Source organism: Varroa destructor, unplaced genomic scaffold (genome assembly GCF_002443255.2).
Source record: "Varroa destructor unplaced genomic scaffold, Vdes_3.0 BEIS01000005.1, whole genome shotgun sequence".
In the NCBI taxonomy this organism is placed as follows: Eukaryota; Metazoa; Arthropoda; class Arachnida; order Mesostigmata; family Varroidae; genus Varroa; species Varroa destructor.
Window position 1 is genome coordinate 25,386,767 of NW_019211458.1, and position 24,997 is coordinate 25,411,763.

Below are 24,997 nucleotides of genomic sequence, written 5' to 3' on the forward strand. Positions count from 1 at the left end.
GTATAAAGTCCTTCAATCTGTACAACGATATTTTCGTTCCCTCCTTCTGGAACTTCTGCCATCAGAGGCCTGACGGCCTAAAGTTCTTCAACTTTATATTATGTTTGTGCTAGCACGATAAAAATAAACCGACGGGTCGCCATTGTACCTTGTATATTAGGTAAAAATATCGTGGTTGAATCGAAGTCACATCGATCACGAGGAGCGTTTCTTTGTCCTATTGGTGTGGCTCCTAGAAAGAGCAATTTTCTAGCAACGAACAGTCTTACCAATATCTAAGCATGTAGGTTTTGCAGCCATTTTTTTAATTTGATATATGTTCACAAACTGAGAGTATCCAAGAAAACGTAACCTTTCAAATATCGCTGAACAGTTGATATGAAGGCACAGCTTTCAACATAGATTCCTTTTCGATGATTAGCCATTAGTCTTAAGTCAGGACACGCCGGCTGAAATTTTCCGCCTTGTTTACAAAAAAGGCCAGTTTTATTTCATGAGGCAAGCGTAGTTATATATTGAGGCTTACACACGGTTCAGGACATGCTTCAGCTGATACTAGAATTTCCAACAGTTGACTAAACTGACCTTCACTGGAAACGGTCTAGCGAGTTAGCGAACAAAATTGGACATAATTTCTATTGCGGCCTGACATACCGATCCGCACTATATTCTACAAAATGATCACTTTTTTTTGTCTCCGTTGCAAAGATAGGCCGACATTTGTTGCTATTATTGCTGTTGAATCTTAGGATATTTAACATTAACATTTCTGAGAGCGCTTGAGCCGTTCATTTACAGTATGTCATTCACACTTGGTTGAGTTTGGGCAAATGAAAAAAGGTATAATTCGATTTCTGTTTATTTCTCGCATTGAAAATTAATGGAAGGACAGATGTTATTTTGATACTGGGTGCCAGCTTTCTTCATCAAAGCTTCTGCGACAGTTTTTCTAGGTTTTGCAAAAAACAAACTGGAGCATCTCCTGCAGCTTTAAGTGTCTCATTCTGCGGTAGAACGTTTAGTTAGCCCCCAATAATGCTCTGTTTTGGTAACAGTCGAATTCGATAACACGTTACGAACAGATGTTCGGGCAATATGATTTTTTACAAGAACACAGACAATTTTTTCTCCTTCTGTTTGATATCGGCCGAAAACGTGGCCGCATCTATTGGTGGTCAAAGCTGTCAAGCTGAAGAGGTTTTAGAGGTTGAGTTGGAGCATTTTGTTAGGAAAAATTTCTACATTGCAAAGCTCATACTTCATTTCTGTCTACTGTCTCGGACGATGGTACTTTCTAGTACAAAATCAAAAAACTTTGTTATTATTCAGTGAGACCTATTTCCATTTACGTGTAGTTTTGTAATTAGATGTCCATTGTAATTGACGCAAAAAACCATACCAGAAATTAATATTAGACTTATTGAGCTGAACAATAGCAGATCTTAGAATCAGTGTAAAAAAATTGTGTCATTTAAGGCATCACCCCCATTATTTTCTTTATTATTTTACAAATGTATACCATTACTTTTACGTCAAAACGATAGACGTTAATTCACGGTATTTATCATGTTCCCTGCTTCAGCTTCCACACGGCTGTTAAATGACAGGTACAATATACCCTTATGTATGTATATACATTAGCGGTATCTAAGCACGTAGCTGAAAATTTTTAATTTTGTAAGCGGGACTATTATTCGAGTGGCCAATTCTCCTAAATAAACAACTAGTACTGGTGCTACTACCACGAAAAGCGTAAAGCAGCGTTTATCTGCATTAGGTGAACGTTATCATAATGAATGACGAATGAACTATGTTGGAAACCCTGTTTTGTGATGAGGCTTGTCTCGAATTACTACAGCTATTATTATACGTCTACGGAACGGCCGACCACACAGTTCGCAGCAGCCAGGATAGAGACATCAACATTAAGGCACGCAGGACCTTTTTCCTTTGAAGGGCACAGTGGCTTCTAGATGGAACTAGCACGGTATAAACCGTTTTGATCAACGGCTTGCTCAGTGCAAGGAAAGGTCAAACAATCACTTGACACGATGCTAGAACTTACATGTGGGCCATTGCCCTTCTCATACCCGCATCTGTTTTTCGGATTAAGCTTACCAAAGCCTTCGTCTTCCCTGCTGCCTCCCTATTATTATTATCATTAGATTAATTATCTTCGACAGAACCAGCGGCAGAAGTCTGGGGTAAATGGAAACAACGGGCTGTACGGTTTTAGGGGTATTCGTTGGCTTTCGTTAGGTCTCGCACGTTGGTCAAGTGGAAATTCTGTTCTAAACCGCGGCGGAGCGCTTCTTGCAGAACGCGCTCAATTCGCTGTACGTCCTCGTAACGCGTTCTACAACTGTATGATGGTCATCACAAAACCCAAGATCTGATACCTCGGTTGACGGAGCAGCGTGTCGTGATCGTTCGACCATGATCCCTGTGATAGGCCTTGAAGAATGGCTGTATGGGGAACGCAATGAGGGTGGCAGGCCTAAAGGGTGAAAGGACTCCGATGAGGGGTCCTTAATTAGGTAAAAGGCTAGAAAGGGCGCACAGCCGATACGGCTGGAGAGCAAACAGGCCAGTCGCCTCTGCCTAGCGCAGTTTCAGTTGCCACCTCTATGGCAGTGTTTACGACGATCGGAAGCCTGTCAAGTTAGTTGTTTTCGGATGCTGGAGTATTGCCGCTGCTAGCGCACGTATGCTAATTATGTTCTTGTAGTAACTGCTGTAGTGTTAGCGGCGACAATGTTGTAGCCGGGTTGAAGTAAGTTGTGGAAATTTTGCCTGACTGCCAGCATAGATGGTAAGGGGTACAAGGAGTATTTTTTAGCACCCGTCATCACTTCCAGATGAATGACAATTAGCGCCTACCTACAAGTGCAGGCAAATTCTATGGCCACTTAGAAAATTTCACGGTAAAATCATTTTCGTTGTTGGGGCACCCGGATGGCAATTAAAAGAAAAAAGTGTTCGTAGGGCGAACAAGTGGTAAGCAGCAATTATTGTAGGTTTGAAAAAGTCGTTTGCCCTTTTTCAGGCAGAAAAGTGTAACCGAATGTTTTTGAGCCAATGCGTAAATTTTTAATAAACGTATTGTGCCTTACACATACAGATTCTCCAATTTTCAGTTACATGATTATTGTCATTTGAAGTGGTCTGGGCTCACAAAAAAAGTAGATAACACTCACTGCAAATAGGCCACAATCCACTTTGTGTAATCCCTGTACAACCTTTCTCCTAGTTAGTTTACCAGTTAACCTTATTAGTTTACCAGTTTATCGGGAGAATAACGCTTCCAGACAATGCCCAACCTAAGGGCAATGTTAGATCTAGGTCCGTCCTTTAGAGTCCGCTGTTCGATCGAGTGTTTTTCTTCTTCGCCAAGTACGACATTAGCATAAAAGATAGAAATGTAAGGATTATAAATTTAAATTGAATAGTAACATCTTCGAAACGTCCCGACAAGCCGGTGCCACTTCTTACATCGGTTATAGGTCGAAGGCACCACGGGAACCGAACAACGCATACAATTAGTGAAGAATATTTGTGCTCGACGAATGCGAACAGATAAAACTCGACACAAATGGGTGGCGTCAATCCAACCCTTAATCACAGAAAGTATAAACGATTTATATGGTGTCACTGTTAAGCATTCAACACGCCAAGAATTTATTATATCTATCTTACATTGGAAAGGAATTGATCTTTTTTTTTCAACTTTCAAACATCTTCGAGTGAGAACAAATGTATCGCTTATATATGGTTACTCGAAGTTATAAAAAAAAACTCTGTTTAACTTCTACTGCACCTTTCTTTAGTTTATTGAGCAACAGCACACATTTTTTTACTTTATTATCAATGTCAAATGTAATTAAAAAAGACCGGTTAAGAATTGATCATAACGCTAGCTGCTACTTCATAAGATAACAGGATAAGTATATGGAATAACATCATTACAAACGCATGTACCTTATGCGTATTCAGTAAAAGCATTCGAAACGGTAATAGGAAAAAAAATAAAACGATAAATCAAGCCTTTGCCATAAATTCCTGAGAGAAATATCCCCAAAATTCAAGAAACCTTACCGAAAGACTTCGGTGTAAGCTCGCAAATCGTCCCAAAAGAGCAAACATTTGTCAAACAACTTACATTCCAACCAAACGTGACACCAGTTCTCAAACCGCTTAGACTGGAAGAAGCCGAACTTCGATAAGTAACAAAACTTACCTGTCTCGGTATATGACCAGCAGGGTTCATTGGGCCCTCCGATCGATCCTCCAAGGGAATCATAGAGACGGATTCATTAACCAGCAAAGAAGGAACCATTCCTTCATATACAAGCGCGAAACCGGTCATGCTTATGGTGGAAAAAGCCTATTCCGACCATTTTCTTTCCATCAACGGCCGAATGGAACGTTTTACCAGCAACTTCGATTTCCTGCACATCACGTAAATATCTGCGCAACCAGAATTCTATGCAAGAACAAACACCCATCACCGTACAGGGCGCTTTACAAATCTAGTCGTTGCATTCGAGGACGAAACAGCCGGCGTTAATATGTGCGTCAAAATCCTCTAAAGGAACCAATCGCGAGATCACTGGTATCCATTGTACGCCATCTTTTACGCGAACTCAGCATATCGCGCCTAGGAAAATCCTGAAGCCCAGACAACTGAGCCGCTTTCTCAAGTAGGCCCTTATCTTCAGCCGCTCAGTGCAGCAGAAATGTATACAGCAAATGGAGTATGTCTGTCTACGTCCAGTTTTGAACCGACGCAAGTGCGTGTTCTTTAGCTTAGAAGCCAAACACGATAGCACCGCATCTTCACCAAAACAAAATTTTCAAGCAGCGACGAGGTGACTCTTGCTTCGCTTTTTTAGATTTGAACATGACAGATTATACCCAAAATGGAGACGAATATCGAAGCCGTAGATCCGAATCGCACTACGTATCAATATACCTACAACCGCCCAACTGAGCGGATCCTACAGGCTGGCAAACAAACCCACGTGCTTGGAATTTTCTATTTACAATGCGCGAACGCCTCAAACTTCATATGAAATTCTCACGCATGTCAGGTGGCTTTCATAATTAACACCCCGCCCAACACAATGGCCTCTTTGACGGACCTGCAAGAGTTCTTCAAAGAAGGTTAAAGGGTCAAAATTGAGAGTCAAACAGTTCATAAGTTAACTCCTCTGATATCAGCAGCATATGGTCGACACAAGCCAGAACACTGTAGCCCTATAAATCTTAAGCTAGCATACCAAATACGAAAATGTCAAAAAAAAAAAAACATCAGTGTTATTACGGCAAATAATGGGAAAAATATCTAACTTCCCTATTCGTACGAAAAATCTGTTTTGAAGAGATTTACAAACAAACGGCGCAAAGGGCCCAGTGCCTTCGTTCGGTATAGCTTGCCCGCACAGCTAGATTTAAAGAATACGAGAACTTTAAATAACATTTACGCTTTAACAAAGACTACGGCAGTGAATCTAAGTTTGTTGAGCAGTTATTCATAAAGTTCTCTATCGGGTACGAGCGCGATGTTACTGTCATTTTTTGCAGCTTCTATGGAGCTGAAACGATCAAAAGGTAATATTCTGTGGTATTCTCAAAGAACTCCTCGATTAACTACAATGTCTGTAGTTCTCTCTCCTAATGTCCTGCAGAACCTTCTATTATACATGCCAAGGTTCTCGGATGACCGTCAAGCATCGGCTCAAAATGAACAAAGAAGATGAAGCTGCTTTTTAAGCGTATACAGTGATTTTTCGGGAGTCTTACTTCAAAGTACAGTAGATAACAAATTTGTCTAGGAACGCTTTCTTCAACTGACGGTAAGGTCCGGGTAAGCCCACTTCTAGAAGTGCATACTGAAAAAAAAAAAAAGATTCAATATATGTAAGAATTTATTCAATATATGCTAGATAACTGAGATAACGATAATGTATCTTGAGCGATAACTCGGTTAATTGAGAGAACGTAGAAAGCCTCAACCTGTATTGGTCGAGTCTTCACCAGTACGTTTTCGTCTCGACCGTAGTAAGTTCACCAATTTGTATTGAAAGTAGCGCAAATCGAGCAGAAGTTAACGAAGAAACCGCCTAGCACAAACGCCAGCCGGTAGCTTACGCTAGAACAAACATTTTACCATTTTTATTCGCAGTTTGCAAATTACGACAATTTGAATCGTGACTAACCTCATGTATTACGATTTCCGGGCGTCGGTACATATATTTCTCTTGTAAGTCTATAGAGTTGCTGAGGGCTGTTGAGCTTTCCGAGTCGCTAGCATTTTGTAATGCGTACTTGTGATTGCTTTACCTACAATATAGAGGCAATATTTATGACTTAACTATAATCAACGCCTGCAATTCTTTAATATATGGATCTTAGAGTAAATTTTGTCCTTTTTGGCAAAAGTAGGCATTTTCCTCGCTCTAGCATGGCCCGCTTTCGAACTATTGTAACCTAAAACGGGCCCTTCGTTTCGAATTTTGTGATCACATCCCTTCTTCATCACATGCACAATAGAATCCCTGCTAATAATACCCAAAGGTGACTCCGAAAGCCTGGTCATCTAAGAGGTACGGTAAGAAGATCGCACCGTTTCTTGATCTTAACGAATCGTATTTAAGAGGCTATTACTTTACGATCGGATCAGCGTGTTTAACGTCTTAACGTCAATGGCTCTATTCGTTGTGATTATGGTATTTGCTAGAATATTTATAGATGAAATACACAATTCCATAATGAGTGGCGTACTCATCGTACGATTATTTTACACGAAAGAAAAAAAAAAGTGATCCATGGTGAGCATCCAAAGACATTTAGTCCAAGAATATTATGAGATTGTTCTTAGTAGTTACAAATGGCGTTTAATTTTGTTAGTTGTAAGTTGTTTCGCTACCGCAAGAGCTAGCGGCATTCAAAGCATAGATCATGAGCGCAGGTTCATTGTGGGCTTGTTATCTGAAATCTCTCCTGTTTTCCTAATCGTGCCTAAAAAGTTCGCTTTCCTCTGACGATTCTTTGTCGCCTTTAGATGCGGTTTGGCAGTTAAAGCTTTTATTGAACTTACAATCTATTTCTAATTTTTTTTTCCTGTACATTAAATTATACCGCACCTAGAGCCGGAAACACTACTACTATCTTTGACAACTTGTGGACAATTATCCAACGTCCAGCCTCATTTGCAATGTCATAGTATACTTAATGAACTATGTTTATTTTCATTCATTTATTCCATGTTCTTTTCTAATCGTTAATTTGTTGATGGTTAAGAGATAATGTGTATCGCTGGACAAATCTTCTATCGTCTTTGGTGCTTCTTATGCGTCTTCTAACGTGGCAAAAATTCGGAATGTATAGACCTGAAATAGGGGTATTGTATATCACAAGGACTCGAAATTGCTTTGAGCCACGTTTTAGGGAGGAAAATAGTTAGATTCACGCCGAAAAGCTCGTAGGTGTAGGATAGTTGCTCTTGCTATGGCCGCGACCGTTTAGCATTGAAAAAAGGAACATCCACTATGAAGGGTTGGAGTGCCATTCTGCGCGAGTTGTTTACTCGTCTACACACACCCATCGAAAGCTTAAGTTTCATAAGGACTAACATAATAATAACTTCATAGAGCAACAGACAAGTTTCCATTGAAATCGTCCCTCATGACGAAACGCAAATATTCTATTCCCGACAATAAAACGTCAGAATCATTTATGCGGCTACCCCGCACGCTGGTGACACTCTTACACTGAAAAACCCAGAATGGCTAACTCTCGTCCGCACAATCTCGTCTATGTCTCCGTTCCACAAAGGAAACCGCTTAGGTAATAGGCGAGTTTTCCCGCGACAGCAGCAGCGAACTGCCAGTCTGGTGGTTTTAGAAGGCATCGGTATACTAGCACTAGGAAAAGCAATAGCTAGGATTCTAGCTAGCGCTCCTCGGTGGCGCAGCGAATCGCTAAAGGGGAGAGGGTAACTCAGACCAGCGCCGGGGTTCGTCGCGCTGAAAGAGAGAAGTGCGTGTAAAAGGGAAAGCGGTGGCGGATTGAGAAAGGGTAGCACACGAGAACGGCACGATCCGCGCGCGCCAAACCTTGCCACCGTCGTTACCGTCAGAGCGGATTCAGTCCAGTGCGGAGAAGACTCTTGAGAGCGGCACGACGACGGGCGACTGTGTGTGCAAAACAAGGTGAATTGTACCACAAATACTGATACTGGTGTTTGTCATCTAGAAGTTAAGCATTTCAGCGTGTTTTGTTGGGGAAAAAGGCCACACTGTAAAGGAACAGTCAGAAGTGTTAATTGTAAGGGCTGTCATTGGACGTAGTTGGAAATTACCGAAGAGTTACTGAAAAGTGATTGTTGGCGTTATTGCCGACCGCCAATCTACCCTTGACAGCACGGAGTGGGTAAAGGCGATGAAAAGAACTTCAGTGAAAAATTCGCATAGCGGGATAATTTGAAACAGAAAATCGACGAGGTTGTCAATAGTAACAAAATAGGGTAAGACGATCTAGTTGAATCATAGCAGTGCGTAGCGGAGACCAGTACAATTTACCCTAAATAATCATTGTCTACCGAAGCAAGTAAAAAAAACCCTGTGTAAATCATCGTGACACGCGATCGACGAACTGGACACTACGTCATATACGCCGTAGCATTGCGGATATTTACGCCAACCAGCGAATACGGGGTGGATTTCGACAGGTGGCATCTTGTCGAGCTCCAATAGAAGGATCGCATTCGACGCATGTGCCATAGCTTAAGGATACCAAGCACTAGTGGTAATGATCAGTGACGAGGTTTTCAAATTGCGTAAGGTCAGATTAGAGCACTTGCAGGCTCACCCAGGTGTGGCTGTGGATTGGTGAAGGAGGATACGCAGGCAGTTCGAGTGTGTCTTATAAATGTAGACGTTGGTGTCGCTGGAGCCGTAGTCCCTTTGGACATTATTCTTCCCCGTTGATTTCCGTACCTAAGCTCTCCGGAATAACAGAAGCTTTAAAGAGTGTGCCATTCAAGCCAATCCACCAGATAACATATAACAACAACTCTTGTATACCTGTTAATAGCACGCGTTTGATTTGCGTGTTTGTGAGAGAAAGATAAAGGGCTTCGGGAAGTGTTCTTTGACAACGCGTCTGTTAGCATCAGCATTTGGCTCGCGGAGACTGCACACCCTACTAGAAGACATCGCCCTATAGGTACTCTTATTAGAAGCAACTTGTATCTCACTGTCACCGGCGCGCTCTAAACTACCGTACTTTGTTATTGCCTTCGCAGAACATTGTTACGGCTGCTCCGGGGTGATTCTTCTCGGGGTTCGATAGTGCTTCATTCATTTGACGTTAACCGGTAGACATCTGTCTTTTTGATTGGTGATGCTATGAAAAGTGTGCAGGTGAATCGCATAGGAATACACATACGTCTTGCGGAAAACCTAACAAAAGAGTTTACTCCTTTTTATAAGACCCAGTTTTTTCAAAAACAAACAAGGTCCTTTTACAGAGCGTAGACGCGCTTTCGAGTTGTATAATCACACCACCTAACGCCATTAATTTTAGCCTAAAACTCAGTCCCCTGAACAAGCGAACCATCGCGGACAACTTTGCTTCCCAATCTGTGTCAAATCACCCGGTGTTGTCGTTGTTATTCTGCCGATTATTGATCACGCCCAATTCTCTCACTAAGACTTGTCCCCGTCCCCGTTCCCGTTCCAGTCCCCCAAAACGCATTTTCCGCCAAATCGGGTTTACGTCTTTGGCAACGCCGTGTTGAGGATATACGCAGAATACGTAACTCTTCATCATTATCGTTCGTCGTCATTGTTGTTGATGCAGTGCTCTCGTAATTGATAATACAGGCCACGCGTACATTTAGTGCTATTGTTGATATTGTATATTGTGTGTGTGAGACAAGAAGCACAACCGCGACAACATTTCCTGTGTCATCAAGACATTTAATTGCCTCAGTGATTCATCGATTGATTCAGCGACGCCTCGTTTGTCGTCATCATATATACCAACGACCTGAACGTTATCATTGGCATTATTGTTGTTCGATCGACTTCTCCGAAACATGTCTCCTCAACTTAACGCGCTGGCGCTTGTGGCTGCCATTCTACTAGTTCACATAGCAGGTACGTTTCGGACCGTATGGGAATGAATGGCCGATCTGGACCGTGTACGAGTACATCAGTAGCTAAACAGCAACAGGACGGTCTAGCATGTACATTCTCGCTGTCCAGCGTGACTCAGATCTAACAGAAGTCAATTGCTACAGCAAATAAGCAAATAGCAAAAACAAAAAAAAAAACACAGAAACGATCCAGCGCACAAATATATAATAAAAACAATGATACTCATTGCATATTAATGATTAGACGCACCATACCCACAGTCAAGGACCGTCCATCTTAAGAGCGTAAACATTAATAAATTAATGAATCGAAGCAACGGATGGAACTTGTGCTTTCCGATAGCAAAAGAGATAGCTATTGCATACGTGGGCCAAGGACGATCGGACAACTCCGTCACCGCTATTTTTGCTATATCGGAAGATAGATTACAGATCGGCAGGGAGTACGGAAAAATAGTAAATATAAAGATAAAATGTGTTGTCTATGTATGACCTTGCCAACACTGGTTACGTGACTAATGAAGGCCTCTTTCGAATGTTCCTTTTTGTCGGAGTTACTATGCAAATAAAAAGGGCTTTTGTGCAGATGAGCCGAAACCGTCGCCAGTCGTACTGCTTCACGATGTTCGAGTATTTCGTTTAAGCGTCAGGACGAGTTAATCTAAAGCATTTCCTTCCTGAGAATTTTTCATATCGGCTTATTTTTTGCGCTTGAAGTGCTGGCTTAAAGAGTTACGGATTCCTTCAAGTAGCACGTTCCTCTTGGTCGCCTGTTTCATTCGACGATAGAAACTGCTCCGTCTATACACGAAAGCCAAAAGTATATTTTAAGAACTTTATGCATATACATGGGCAAATAGATCCGGTCGTTTGTCTCTGTTGTTCCACAGAGGAACGTTTTTTTTACCCCTCTACGGAGTAACGCAATGGAGAAACGTCATGAGTTCGTCGATTCGTTCTGCAGTGTCGCATACGCAAATATTTGCCACTCGATCAGTTCACTAGTACTATTTGCTTGAGAATCGTAACCTGTTTAAATGGAGTGAGTATGTAAGGAAAGGAGAAGGACTGTATTTGGTTGGATCGCTACGGCAATTTAAGGAAAGTCCAGCTAGAGGTTTAACAGTCGTTACTATATTTCATTGTAATGTAAAGCGGACTCTTTTTTAAAGTATCGCCTGTCTGAAGGACCAAGCAATACTGGCTTGCTCAGAGTCAGTCGCAGAAAAATCAGTCAAGGTTCACGTAAATTCATACCAATCCCCATTTAAATTGTGCCTTACGCCAATCTGGGCGTTACAGCGACACACTTAGAAAAGGGAAGCGAACATCGAAGCTTGTAAAGACATTTCAGCCTTATCATCCAATGGCCGTGATCGCTATCTATCGAAATATAGAGCAAAAATCCGCTTCACTCACAATGGCCACTTTATCAAATCGTAGAAATAGATGTATAGAAATTTGCATTTTTAATAATCGCACGCATTAGCACGACAATGTAAAGCGAAGCTAATGATAAAACAGCAGTAAGTTAACACAATGTTAACTTGTCGTGGCATTTTTGTGCGCGATCCGAATCTATAATCCTGTGGCCATGTGGAAAAAGCTGACGTCGTCCAGAGTAGACAACGGTACTATGATGCGATCATATACAGGATACCCGAAAGCTGTCGTAGTACTAGTCAACACTTTATCCTTTCCAATTCGTATTAAGCTTGGATTTCTGTTGACCTGACAACAGCGTCCGAGTGAACTTTTTACCAGCACTTAGTCATCGTCTGCTATGACAGCATACATGATAGAAAAACAGATCCCAGCCATTGGTAGGTATGTTTGCTTTTCTTTGCAGAACTTTTCCCCTGCCAGCCATGTCGTACTTGCATGAAATGAGTGAATTCCACAATGAGGATCAATCCGATCATGTGCCTTATTGTCTTAAAACAAAGCAGATCCACGACAGTTGACAGTAAAACGGGAGCAAGTTAGTGCCACTTTATTGCACGGCATAGGAATGATAGCATAGTGCCCAATAAATACAGTACTTTAGAGCGCTCCTTGGTATCCGGTACTAGTATAAAACGATACTCTGCACACGAGTAATGGCTGTGACGTTATTTCTGCTACTGATGCCAGCTTCGTTGGCAACGGACCTCGACATTGCATTCACATGTATGCAAATGGTAATAGGATACGTACTAAGGCCATGGTTAAGTAGGAGGATGTAGGAGGTAGCGGATTGATAGCTATCCCGATCTGTAGATCTCACACAGACGTCGATAGAATTTCAGTGCTACGCGTATGTAGCACGCTGCCACGATTGTAGCCTCGTTTTAGTTCCATGGGTAAGTGTGTGGGTCGTACAAGACACGCATGACTTAGCACGCTTGTGGCTATCTACCTCTTGGTTGATGAGAAAATAACGGAGGGGGGGGGGTCGATGACGAATGAATAATACGCGAGTGAAAAAGCTAATGCGTAAGTATTTCGCAGTCTTTTTGTCCAGCGCTGTAGGATAAGAATGATGTTAGGTGGCAAAACGTCGGTAAGGCTGTACCTTCGAAAAAAAAGTAGTATGGATTGATTACAAGTCCGCTGCTCTTACCCACGTTTGTCTTGCCAAGTTCCGTCACTCTTGTTGCTCCGTTCCATAAAAAGAGTTATGTTACGTAATCATTCCATTGGGGCTGAGCTGAAAAAGTCGCACTTTAATTCTATGGACAAACGGTAATGAGCTTTGCTTCTCGTTCAGATTTCGTGGTGGCATACTGTAGGAGAGTAGGACATGGAACAAACCTGTTTATCCTAGGTACGACTACCATTACTGCATACAACTCATAGATGTTTTTTCGTCTCGAGGGTAGCGAGAGTCGCAACAAAAAAAACGAAGGACGACGGAACCACCCCCGAGCCCCAGTTTTGCTACAGCCCAAAATCAAAGCAGAAAGCTGAACGGAGGCTGGCTCGAAGAACATACATAGTTGGTGTTGTAGTAGTTGTCGTCTTCGTTGTGGTAGCAGTGGAGGACGAAGCACGAGAACGAATAAGAACATAAAATCAAATAGATCCACTCAGACCCAATCGGTTGGTCGCTCCGTGCTACCGTTGCGGAAGCCGCGGATTGCAGTAGCGCTGTTATCATACTGTTAGCAACGATCCTTCGCTCGCTTGCCATTCCTGCTCCTACGTAAGACATGACGACGTTTCGAGGACAACATACGCAGAACAAAGACAGCACACGGCGAATCTGCCTAAGTTGCTGGGACCGATAAAGGCTTACGCGCACTCCAACGCCCGTTCTTCCCATTCTACTTTTTTCCATATACACAACACATCCAACAAATACAACCATGCCTAGATGTAATACAGAGCTCTGCCAGAAGGCAGAAGTGAAAGAGAATGCACCAGGGTAATGGCACACTCCCTCCCTCACGCTAACGCGGGTTTCGGTGACTTGGGAATGGTGAACGAATGACTCTTCCAGCAGACCTCTACTCTTCGCTCCCAATCTATCTACACCCTGGGCTAACCGGGCCCGCTCGAGGCTGCTGCTTTGATACTTCCAGCAACGACGAGAACGGCGCCGATAGCTAACGAAAGCAGGCCGGAAAGAAGCGACAGTGACACACGCGGGAGTTAGCTGAACTACCCCCACCAGTCGAACGGGAAATTCGGGAGTGTAGTTGGAGAGGGAAAAGCGAGCAAGAAGGAACACTCCTTGACATTAACCGATACGACTTGATCGGGGAAGGAGTCCGAGGAAAACAGTTACAACTGCGTCAAAAAAAAAGCGGACAAAGGAGCTAGAAGGACTCCTCTGCTGCTTTTCATATCGTATAGTGATAATGGTAATAACTATATTAGTTTAAAACGTGTGTTTACATGATGATAAGTATATTGTCTAACGCATATGGTTTGTACTGAGCAAAAATCATGTGCAACTGTGATTCTTACGGTATATGTTTTGTCGCATTGGTGTCAATTAAATTTAATCAATTATATTGTATAAGGGGGCATTTATTATCATTGTGTGTTAATTACAATATATGATCTAAAGTATATAAATAATTATTTTAATATTAACGATAATTGTTTTAGCAACTAGTCAGTACCATAGGCAAAAAAAAATTAGAATTAATGCAGTATCAATACGATATTAGCTTAAAGCTATTAATAATGGTTGACAGCCACAACTGCTTGGGTTTATGCGTTCGCGGCTTCTAAAACCGTAAGGCATTGACTTAGACGCCGTGGTAACCAAGGCCATAAGGCTCGTTATGTGCCCATGAGTCAAGGATATATATATTTGTCTGTTATTACTATAAGCAACAGTGACTCACATGTGTATTTCCATGGTGTTCCATTATTCGCTGTGACACTATGGTTAATTATGTAAAAGTCCTGCTGTAGAGTTGCTAAGTAAAAGATTCAGTAGATGAATTGCTAAGTTGACAAAACCAAAAGCATTGTGTAGGGAAGTTTGTTTAACTGCAGCATTGTTTATGGTTAAAGGCCACGAACAGGTCGATGAGTGAGTATTGCTTTCAGTTTCTGTCATTCGCGCTTTTAGATTATTCTTTCAAGGTTCTGATAGCAAGAAGAAAGTGCAAATGCTATGAAAGACCTTTTCTGTGCTGTTAACTACACGGTGTCGGTCGTCACGATAACGCTTGGGGCGGATCTTGCCGAGGTTCATCATCCTGTTCAAACCCGACCCAGCTCAACCCGGCCAGTCTTTTAGCAAGCGGCTTTTGCGGTTAAGCAGAGGCGGCAGTGATGGTGGTTAGACAGCCCACAAATATTCCCCTCTACCTTAAAGGATTACACATAAGAAATGCTAGGAAATCGGACGTGCTTGTCAGTTTTGCTGGTCTCACTTAGAAGAGCACATGCATGTAAACACACGAGACTTTCACTTGAGCTAACCGTATGCTTAAGATATTGTTCCTAAGCAACTCGAACTGCAAGTCTAAGTAGGAGTATTTAAATGCAGAATGCTCTGTTTAAAATTTAGACCTTAGCCCGTCGGGATCGAAGCATGCTATGACAGCCATGTGGCGACCGGGGCGTGCTCGGGGAACGCTCAACTTCATGACGTTCTAATAACGTTATAAAGCCTTCTGGCACATCGGCTTTAGCTCAGATAACCGTTGCTAGAACAGGTTTAGGTAGCTAGCCAGCTATCGGTAGTACCAGACGAGCATTTTTCGCAACCCAAACCACGACGACTAAAGGTTGGCCAAGATGTCTGCTGTGGATTCTTTCGGCGGTTTCAAGTAGAACATACCTTGTTGTGTCCGTTCAAAGTCTTGTTGGAGAACAAGCTAGATAGAACGCCAAAGCAAAAAGGGCAATGTTCAAAAGACAGTTAAGTATTCATTTCATTTTTCGCGGTTGTCGCCATCGCCATCGTCGCAGAATTCGACGCCATCTTCCCTACCCGTTGTCTCTAATTTCTCTTCTTTCGCTCTGTCTATAGCGCCAGAAAACCAAGGGCTACTCGTAAAGGAGTCATAGCGCTTGGCTACCTACCTACCTAGAGGCCGGGGGGGGGAGGGGGGTCATCCAGTGCGGCACTTGACTTATTTATGCTTATTAGGGCCGTATAATAGCGGAGATCACGCGGGTGGCAGAAATTTCGTTGCACAAATGCTGAAAGGGATATGAGGCAGATCAGGAAGAAAGAAAGAGCGGACGAAAGCACAAAAAGAAACGGAAGACTCCTACGGAACGGCCTGTGGGCGCCGACGCATCAACCTCATACTGATTCAGGCCACCGCATAAAGAAAATCGGACCAGGAATGTGCTTATAATCCATAGTACCCAAGTCGCTATTGTTGACAGTAGCAATGCAACTGCATCTAAACTATCATTATTATTTCAAATTATGATCAAATCGTTGCTATACCTACTGGACAGTAATATAGCCTATTAGGCAATAATAACAACAACAACAGCGAGAAGGCACTAGAGATACAGGAGGATCGAGGATCAATCGAATAATTAGAAGGAAAGCCAAAACGAGTGACCATATAGCGATGACTGATACGAGTATGTAGATTATTATTCTCATAAAATGTTTAATGTTTGATAGACGTTACTACAGATATCACATAGCATTACTACTTAATCATACGTTTGTATTTGGGTGTGCTTGCATCACATATTGTGACGACTGGTTACTGGAGATCCAATACCAGCAAAACCTGCAGTTATAGGATGGTGCTTCAGTTCACGCTACATCTAGCTGACCTCAGGTATATCTATTGTGTACATCGACTCTCAAAGTAGAAAACACATTTTTCTCTTCCCAGTGAGCTATAAAAATCTACGGGGTAGATGGTTTTAAAAGCCATTAGGCACTGTTTAAGAAATACGCGACACTGTATGCCTGATACCGCCGCCGGAAAACCGCGCGGAAAAAGCTTGCATAGCTTTCCCACTCATCAAGAGACCCTTCTGTTTGCGCTGTGCTTTGTAGTACCTTATAACTTTTCAATTGTATACAGTCGTAGTGATCTTTAACAGTCTTATGGAACGATGCCAGAGCAAAATTGACGCACATTGAACTATGCTTTATACGTTCACAAGAAAAGGCCTATAGAGACTGCGTCAAGAGCACCTATCTTGGTGCCGGTCTAGGACAAAGGTGAATACAGACTCGTCAGTGACGATCCACGAACGAACAGCGGACCATTGCTTTCCCAGACAACAGCACTCATTATTCGCAGGTCATCTAAGCTTGCAGTACGAAGACATGTATTTCTTGCTGCTTGGAAAAACTTTTCTTATCCAACACCTTTCACGAAAATAACTCTGAGCTCTATTGATATCCTTAGTGCATCCTGTTTCAGCCGGACTATTGCTGTATTTTTAGGCTAACGTTCTATTTGAATTCGTTTTTTAACGGAGTTAACAATAGCCTGGTCCCACTACATGGGTCAACGTATAATCTAGACCAGACGTCTGGCAGCAGATAGTGAGCCCACATCTAGCGATTGTGGAAGTACGCACTGGTATCTTCATCTGGTTGTGCGAACCAGAATTGCGTGTAAACGAACAAAGCCTAATACGCTCTTAAGGGCATTAGGTAAGCTGTCCTATCTAGGCTGCAATCGAACACGTCGACGAAGCGTGACTTGCGTTGACTACTCGTCAGTCAACTACTCCGCTGATGGCCGTCTATGTTCTCTCATATCATACTTGTTTATTCTTCATATAGCTTGTCTGAATATAACATAAATTACAAACGCAATGTCTCATGTGTATATATACACGACAGATTACATGGTAACATATACTCGTTGAACATTGACTTGTTTTAAAGTTATGATATGACCTAAAAAAGTTAAAGCTCGTATTTGTGCGGTATTTACGGGAGCCGACGAAGCCAATGGAATTTACTTCAGGGCAGCATGTAAATTTATTTTCATTTATTATGTACGGCTGTAATCAAGCGTTGTGTGCGATAGCACTGTTTGTCGCTCTTCAGTTCTTTTATACGTGGCATACGCAGGACGTCAAAAACGTGAATCGTTTGATATATTTATACCAGTATCCTCCGGCAAACTCTGGATGAGAACGATAAGCGAAAATCGCATAACAGACTTATTTCTCAAACAAAGTATTTTACAGCCGGCATTGCGCCAGTAACGTTTCGCGGCCGGACATTTTCGAACCACTCCGTAACAAACAGGCGATGCAGATTTCTTCAAAACCCAACACGTGTACGTGTGTTTGCCACCGTATCAGACGAACACAAAATATTCTTCATATCAGGTCATGGTCAACAATGTCTATGCCTGAGAAAAATCACTTCAAATCATGGCATTAACTACTGAATAATAGGGATCTTGTCGTTTACGGACCTTTACATCTTTTCATTACTTAGTTATCTTAATTGAGGGGTTGCTTCTTCTAGCTTCATCAACCTACGCATTAGTCGTTAAGCCTTTTGAAGGTATTTGTTAAGTGGACTCAGTCCAGCGTTTAAGTTGTTCCGAAATGTCTAATGTCTTTTGCTGCACGCTGCTTTCTTGGACAATAAAAAAGAAGTTCAGCAAAAAGACAGCTTCTATTGACGTTTTTGTTTAAGTGCGTACTAAAATTGTACTCCTTGGTATCATATGTGTTTATAGAACACACACTTAACCGATTTTAAATGACGACCGTAATATTTTTTTTTTACTACGTACTAGCTTTTATCCACACGATTGATAGTAATGCTTACCAGCATCTCACAACTATATCTGTATTTTTCTAAGTAATATAACTGTATTGCTTAGATCTGTAATTAATGTATGCGTTTACGCATTATATATATATATATATATATATATATATATATATATAATACTATTTTAAATTAAAAATTGAAAAAAAGCTAAAACCATTTACATCATACGACAATGGGACGACTTCTTCGTTATTTCTAGTTAGCCAACGCTAGGTGGTAACATATCGGACAAAAGTGGGGTTTCAGAGGAAGAATTTTAATGAGTTGGAGGGAACCGTTGACATGGGAAGAACAAAAACTTGAATCGGATGACTAAAAACCAAAGGATCGTTATGAGTCAAGAACTTTATCTTGTTTAAATCAACGTACGTCCATTGGTTACTGAAGCAAGTAAAGACGACTTCGAATCGCACAAACAGATGTGCCTCTTGAGAGCTCGAAAACTTGATAAGCAGAAGGACGGGTAGATAGGCAAGCTTTACGAGAAGGACCTGACTGATCATTATCGTACAACACTGCAGCTGTAATGAAGTCGGACTGCAGATGTTTGTTTAGTAGAAGACTAGCCTAGGCAGTTGCAATCGACTGTCATAGAAGTTGACTGTCTTTCATCTATAATACTCATTTACAATAAGAAAATAGATCCGCATTGAAATGCTGTCTGGTGTCAGCAATAAGCTAAACGGCCGAACCATCTTCTTGTCTGCTTCCAGCAGACGACAGTAGATCGTTCACAATGAGTCCATATCGTTACTGTATATTATTATCGTTCAACACACAAACTATGGACTGCGCTAATGCAATGGAAGGAATTCAGCAATTCAATTCAATTATACGTATCTATTTCATGCTTATGTCATCAGTTAGATAATGATAGTTATACCTACCTCATGAGAAGGGATGCCAGTCCGAACAAGACGGCTTCCGCCTGACTTTCTCCTTCAATCGCTCGATATATATACGTTTCCCAAATTAAAAACTTGATTTATCCACTTCAAGTTCCTCTGTCAATCGGACGATCCAGCCGTGATCTGATGTAACCGAAGTATAGTTAACGACACTGCTGGACATATCTCATCGGACGTCTTAATGACACGAGTAGGTAGCGTACGAGACGCAAACAGATCACTGTGTGCTCTGTTCGTCTACACCATGGCGGTGCATCCTAAGTCGCTAGTGGCTCTAAGGTCTGGTGAGTCGGCATACATCTCTGTCACTGGCCACGGCCATGACGATCGTTGTGGTCCACTAGTTGACACTGATTGGAGGTGCAATCCAAAAGATTTTACGAAACCGACGTCTCTTACTGGTCTGCAGCGCAGAAGGCCGTGTGACTCAAGCCAGCTGGGCTGTCTTTCGATATTGATTCCGGACCGATACAAGCGCCTGTGGATAAGCGTTATATAATAGATATATGTCTATGTGGAGGCCAATTGGAGAGATTGCTCGAAAGATGTATTGACTTCGGTAGTGATCCGATTGGTGCGAATGACTGGCAACTAAGACCGGCCCGGCTGCTGAATATCAACAAATAACGTTTTTTCTCTGTTGTCTCTACCGAGCCTTTACTGTTAACGGGACAGATGATTAGGCCGACGAAGCGGTATAACGAGCTTGTTGGGCACACACACTTCACCGCGAACAATGACGAACAAGACCAAAACAGCACTATTTGCAAAGGCAGCATTAGGACATAATGACAAATGTCCTAAACCACGAAACTTTGAGAACTGCTGACTCATATGGCTAAGGCCTAATGTAATAATATGCACCGCTTGTACTAGTTCACATAGCGAGCCTCGATTGGTAGCATGATTATAAGATGCGAGTGTAATAGGGCGGATTATACTATATAGTATATACGCGTGGTCCGCGAATGGCTGAAAGCATTCCTGAAAACCAAAGGTCTATGATGGTACTGTTAGAAGTATTACGAAATACTTCGGCGATTCGTGTGGAGAAAGAAAGTTACTCTTGTCTCTGTTACCAATGAGATTACAGCAATATCTACTATTCCAATTACGTAAAGGAAGGAAATAATACTTACCCGAAACCTGGAGCCTTTCCTGTCGTCGTGAAATACACAGGACAAAAAAAAGATAGGCAACCGTAGTAGCAACAACCCCGGCCCAAGTCTAACAATAAAACCCACAGAAGATCGCTAAAATAAAATAAGCGAATTACATCGAAAATCGAAACTGGGACAGTCCTTCTTTCTCTATCTTTTTCTCTGTTTCAACGGACATAAGCCAACTTTCCAACCGCTGGCAAGTACGTAGCTGTAAATACACCCTAGCTATCCGACGAGCCAGTTTTATAACCGCTTAGAACCAGGCGTTGAAAATAGTTTCCAGTAGTTTAAAATCACATGCCCCTGCATTAGGCCGGAGAGCTTATTTCGACCCGTAACTAGTAGTCCTCACCGATGCAGGTCCCACATTCTGTCGAGCAAAGAAGCATTCCTTCGCTTTTTATTCTGTGTCTCTAGAACCAGTGGTATTATTCTCGCTTTTTTTAAGCGTTGAGTACGCGAACAGGACGCACTGTATACCACAATACTAGGTGGAAGGGTCAGGGTAAGAGAGCTTTTTAAGGTCAACCCGATGCCCTGAGCTTTCATTAGCACATACGTAGACTGGCTCTTTCATGGGCTTACAAGGGGCATAAACATGGCATGGGCAATAAACTCCCAGCAGTATTGTATAATTCAATCCATCCGTGCTACTTCTCTGGCGTCGTAAGCGAGTTCCTTTGTAACAACCGCAAGCCAGTTCGTCTTGTCAGCACCAACAAACATGCCTGTCAACCCTTTTGTTAATGTTTATTTCATTAAAGCCCGCTGAAATCATCAATCAAAAAATTATCCTGACACCATGGCAAATAGGCGTAATCCAGTTAGCAGACCGATTCCATGCCAATCCGCGGTCAATTTCGGAAGGAAATTGGATTACTAGGGTCGATTTGAATTGACTGTTGGACAAATCAGAAATGCGTGGATTTTTTCCTTTCAAATATAATTTCCAAATATTCATTCATCATTCAATAACTCGCAAGTTCATGCCTTCATCCTATGCTAAGCCAGTCGAGCATATATTGATATGCCTCGCTTTACCCTTCCTCCGCCCCCCAGCCAGCCTTGTATAATTCACTTAGGGTCGAGCTGGATTGACTCAATCCACTCCACAGTGGTTACGATTACAGCCAACTCAGTAATTTATTCGTTGTTCTCGAAACCTTCAAAAAGCTCTTCTTCTTCTTAGGCCGCGTGTCGTAAGCTTTGTTGTTGCCGCCGACAATTCCGCACCTTCAGTTCAACATGCTGTGAACACACGCCCATCGGAGTGGGGGTTAGTCGAGTAGCGCTGAAGCGAAGGCTATCGTGACCCCCCCCCCCCTCCCCGTACCGATAGGGCCTGCGTGGCGGTTACTACAGCGAGAGCCGAAACAGCCGCCCCTACAGCCAACCGAGGCTATAGAAATGTGAGTGTATACAGGCACACAAATGCACACAGAGACTCACACTGAAGAGAACGACGGAACGGAGCGAACGGGACGCGAAGCGAGAGGCGGGATCCGTTCTTTCTGTCTTTTTTTTCTTTGTATTCGCGCTATCGCACTTCTGGCTTGTTTGAGCCAAACCGAAGAACTCGGCAGGCCCATTGCGGAGCTCGGCCAGACAATAGAGATGTCGCCTGTTGACACCCGCGCGTGCTCAAATGTTTGATTTACAAGACAACAGCGACAGCGAAAACAACGACTACAACAACGGCGACGATAACAACAGCAGCTGAAAGAACTGACTGGTTCTCTCAGAACGAAGACAGGGCAAAACGGGAACGTCAGCGACGCTGTTACAAAAAGGGAGCTTCTAGAAAGACTACAGAGGCTCATCGACTTTTCGCGCCTGCAGAACGAAAAACTAGTCTGGCGGCGAGGAAGAGACCGAGAAAGAGAGGAGAACCCAAAATTAACGCAGTTGTCGCCCTCGAGCTGTTGCTGTTGTTGTCGTTGTTATCGCGTGCTTGCCTGGTATTCGCGCATCGCTGAAGTACTTGTAAAATTTCCGTGCTAGCGGCGCTGTCATCGTTGGCGCTGTTGAGGGCGGTCGAAGACGAAAAATGAAAGCAACTACCGTCGAATGTAGAAAAAAAACGCCGGTCTCTGCTGGTGTTGTCACAGTTAGTACCGCCAACGCCACGGAGAAAAGCAAACAAATTGAAGACATCTTGGAGCTTTCCCTTCTACTCGGTTGGGTCCATATTTCTATTGTATTTAACGTTTAGATGGTTCTTTCGATCCGAGATAACTAAGCTTCTGTAGATCTGTGTGCACATGTGTGAATGTCAGCGATTGTTGGCTTTACCTAGCTATTGGATCGGCCGCATGTTCGACCTATAGGATGCATCCCCGGCCCGTTCGATTGCTTAGTTAAATACGTCGATGTTTGCGCTTGTTTATTACATTAATCTACGACGATATGATGGCAAATGCTAGCGGAACGGCGTCGATAGATTGAGAGACGATCCCACATAAAGTGGCATCTGCGAGTCAAAGACGATTAGCAAAGGCAGGACCAACATGACTTTTTCTTTATCTATGGTCTGTTTCTGTATTCTTAACGTGCGTATATCAGACGAGGCAAAAAAGGGCTGGGTTTCCAATGGTGGGAAAAATGCGGGTCTCAAAATAGGAAACAACTGACTCCTTATTTGCAAAGAGGGCAGCTTTTCAGTTGTGACGGATGTTGCTTCAACAGTGAGTCTACCCTTACCTAACAATAAACTTGATCCTTCCGTTATCTGTAGGTCAAATTTTGGCCCATTCCGCCGATGGAGAAGATAGAAAAGGCTGCAATTAGCATTAAATGTTGGACGAAAAAAAAAATGCACATCGACACATGATTTAAAAATGTCTCCAGGACGGTAAAAAATGTAATTTTGAGTTTTGTGAAATTGTACCATGAAAAATGTGTAAATCGCGAACATACTTGAGTCAACCAGATTGCCATTTTTCCAGGGGTATTGATTGTCTTATAGTATATTAACGTCTTACTTAAAACGTTGTTACTCTTCTAGCTGACGATGATCAAATTAACTAGCTAATCATTATGCAGTGTCTTGACACTTTATTGAAATTATCATTTCCGTCTGAATTCTGAGATCTTCTCTGTGGCTTTACCTTATACAACGCTCTCGCGCACGTCCTTACTTGGAGACTAACGGCCATTTTTTTTTCTCACATTATGCATATACTATGTACAAGCAGGACGACAATGTGGCGATTGTTAAACCTTCGGAACAGGAAGAAAGGTCCTAATACAGCAGACAGTATTAGTACCAGCACTGTAGTCTGCCTTGCGTGCTGTAGGGGGGATGCTTTATGAGCATATTGCAGTTTGCATCAATACCTTCCTTGTACCGTCACAGTCGAATCTGTATCTGTTTCTCCCTAGCGACATATTGTTGTTCACAGAATTTACTCGTTTATGTTAGCAACTGTTTTTTTTTCCACAAAACGCGTCACTGCTAAAAATGTATTGTAGCCGAACTAAACAATACTTATCTGTAGCTAACGATAGGGTCAGTAGCAAAAGTTGTACTGGATAGCTGAATCATTTGCCCCTGCTACGCGTTAATCAACTAAATAGGGCTAATGATCTAATAAACTGTGGCGCGGTATCGACCCCATTTAGTATTTACGTTTAATATACGTACATCTTATGCTTTGGTGAATATTTATAGCACTGGCAGGACCGGACAATTGCATTCTGCATTTAGTGCCAAGAGATTAGATCCTCTGTCATAATCTATTAGCTGCTCGCGACACTCAAGGCTGAATAAGTACGCGATTCACTAACGTACAGAAACTGTCGGAAGTGGAAGATGACGGCGCAAAATAATGCTACAGAGAGGGGCGTCAGTTTGCTATAGAATACTAACCACTATGTTTCTGAATTTCGTTATTAGCTTCTTTTTATTTCTGTATTGTTATTAGGTGTACCGCTGAGGTCAATAATGCAAGTAGGAATCGTTTGCCCAATGGATGAGATGGGGGCAAAGCCATACGTCTTCAGCCGCTCGAGTGCAGCTGGTGGGGGCCTAGCTGATGCAAAACTGCAATGGATATGCGATAGAAATATATCGCTCTATGCATTGCAAAAGCTATTAGCGTAAAGTTTGTTGTCGAAATACGAAATATACCACGAAAGATGCATGGGCTCGTTACTTGGTCAGCGCGCAGTCATAGTATGAGAGGAAAGAAAACGTTTATTCGATATACACTTAGAATATAGGGAATTAACTAGAGGAAATACTTCCTTCGACTGGATCGATTGAAATCCAGAGAGCTGAGATTAATTAAGCATTTAGACAATAGTCAAAATTCATAAACGAACTATATGTATAAACAACAGCAGGCGTAGAAATGATAACAAAATTAAGAAAACTTCACTGGTAGTCATCGGGAAATAGCAATTATTAACAAAATACTAAAGAAGGATAACGAAATCCAATGAAAGCAGAACTTGTTGAAAACCGATTAGAAGGAGAAAGAAGACATGACATGACCTAGAAATCTAGGCACATTTGTATATTTCCTCTGTA

General features: G+C 42.3%; 1 protein-coding gene and 1 long non-coding RNA gene across 3 annotated transcripts in view; one reads left to right on the top strand and one right to left on the bottom strand.

Annotated features, from left to right (window-relative positions):
- Nucleotides 1-509: 509 nt before the first annotated feature.
- LOC147755469 (uncharacterized) lies at nucleotides 510-20,577 on the bottom strand. The gene is made up of 3 exons (XR_015328167.1): nucleotides 19,283-20,577; nucleotides 6,219-6,342; nucleotides 510-5,891 (listed from the first exon to the last, which is right to left on the bottom strand). It is a non-coding gene; the product is annotated as an uncharacterized LOC147755469 (long non-coding RNA).
- The window catches only part of LOC111251150 (neural cell adhesion molecule 1-like), a 153,343-nt gene continuing 136,481 nt past the window's right edge, over nucleotides 8,136-24,997 (top strand). For both annotated transcript variants that reach the window (XM_086989868.1, XM_086989865.1), the window contains exon 1: nucleotides 8,136-10,163. Coding sequence is in view for 1 of the 2 variants with exons in the window: in XM_086989865.1 (XP_086845991.1) it covers nucleotides 10,103-10,163 (61 nt within the window). In the remaining variant the exon portion in view is untranslated. The remainder of the gene's footprint in view (nucleotides 10,164-24,997) is intronic.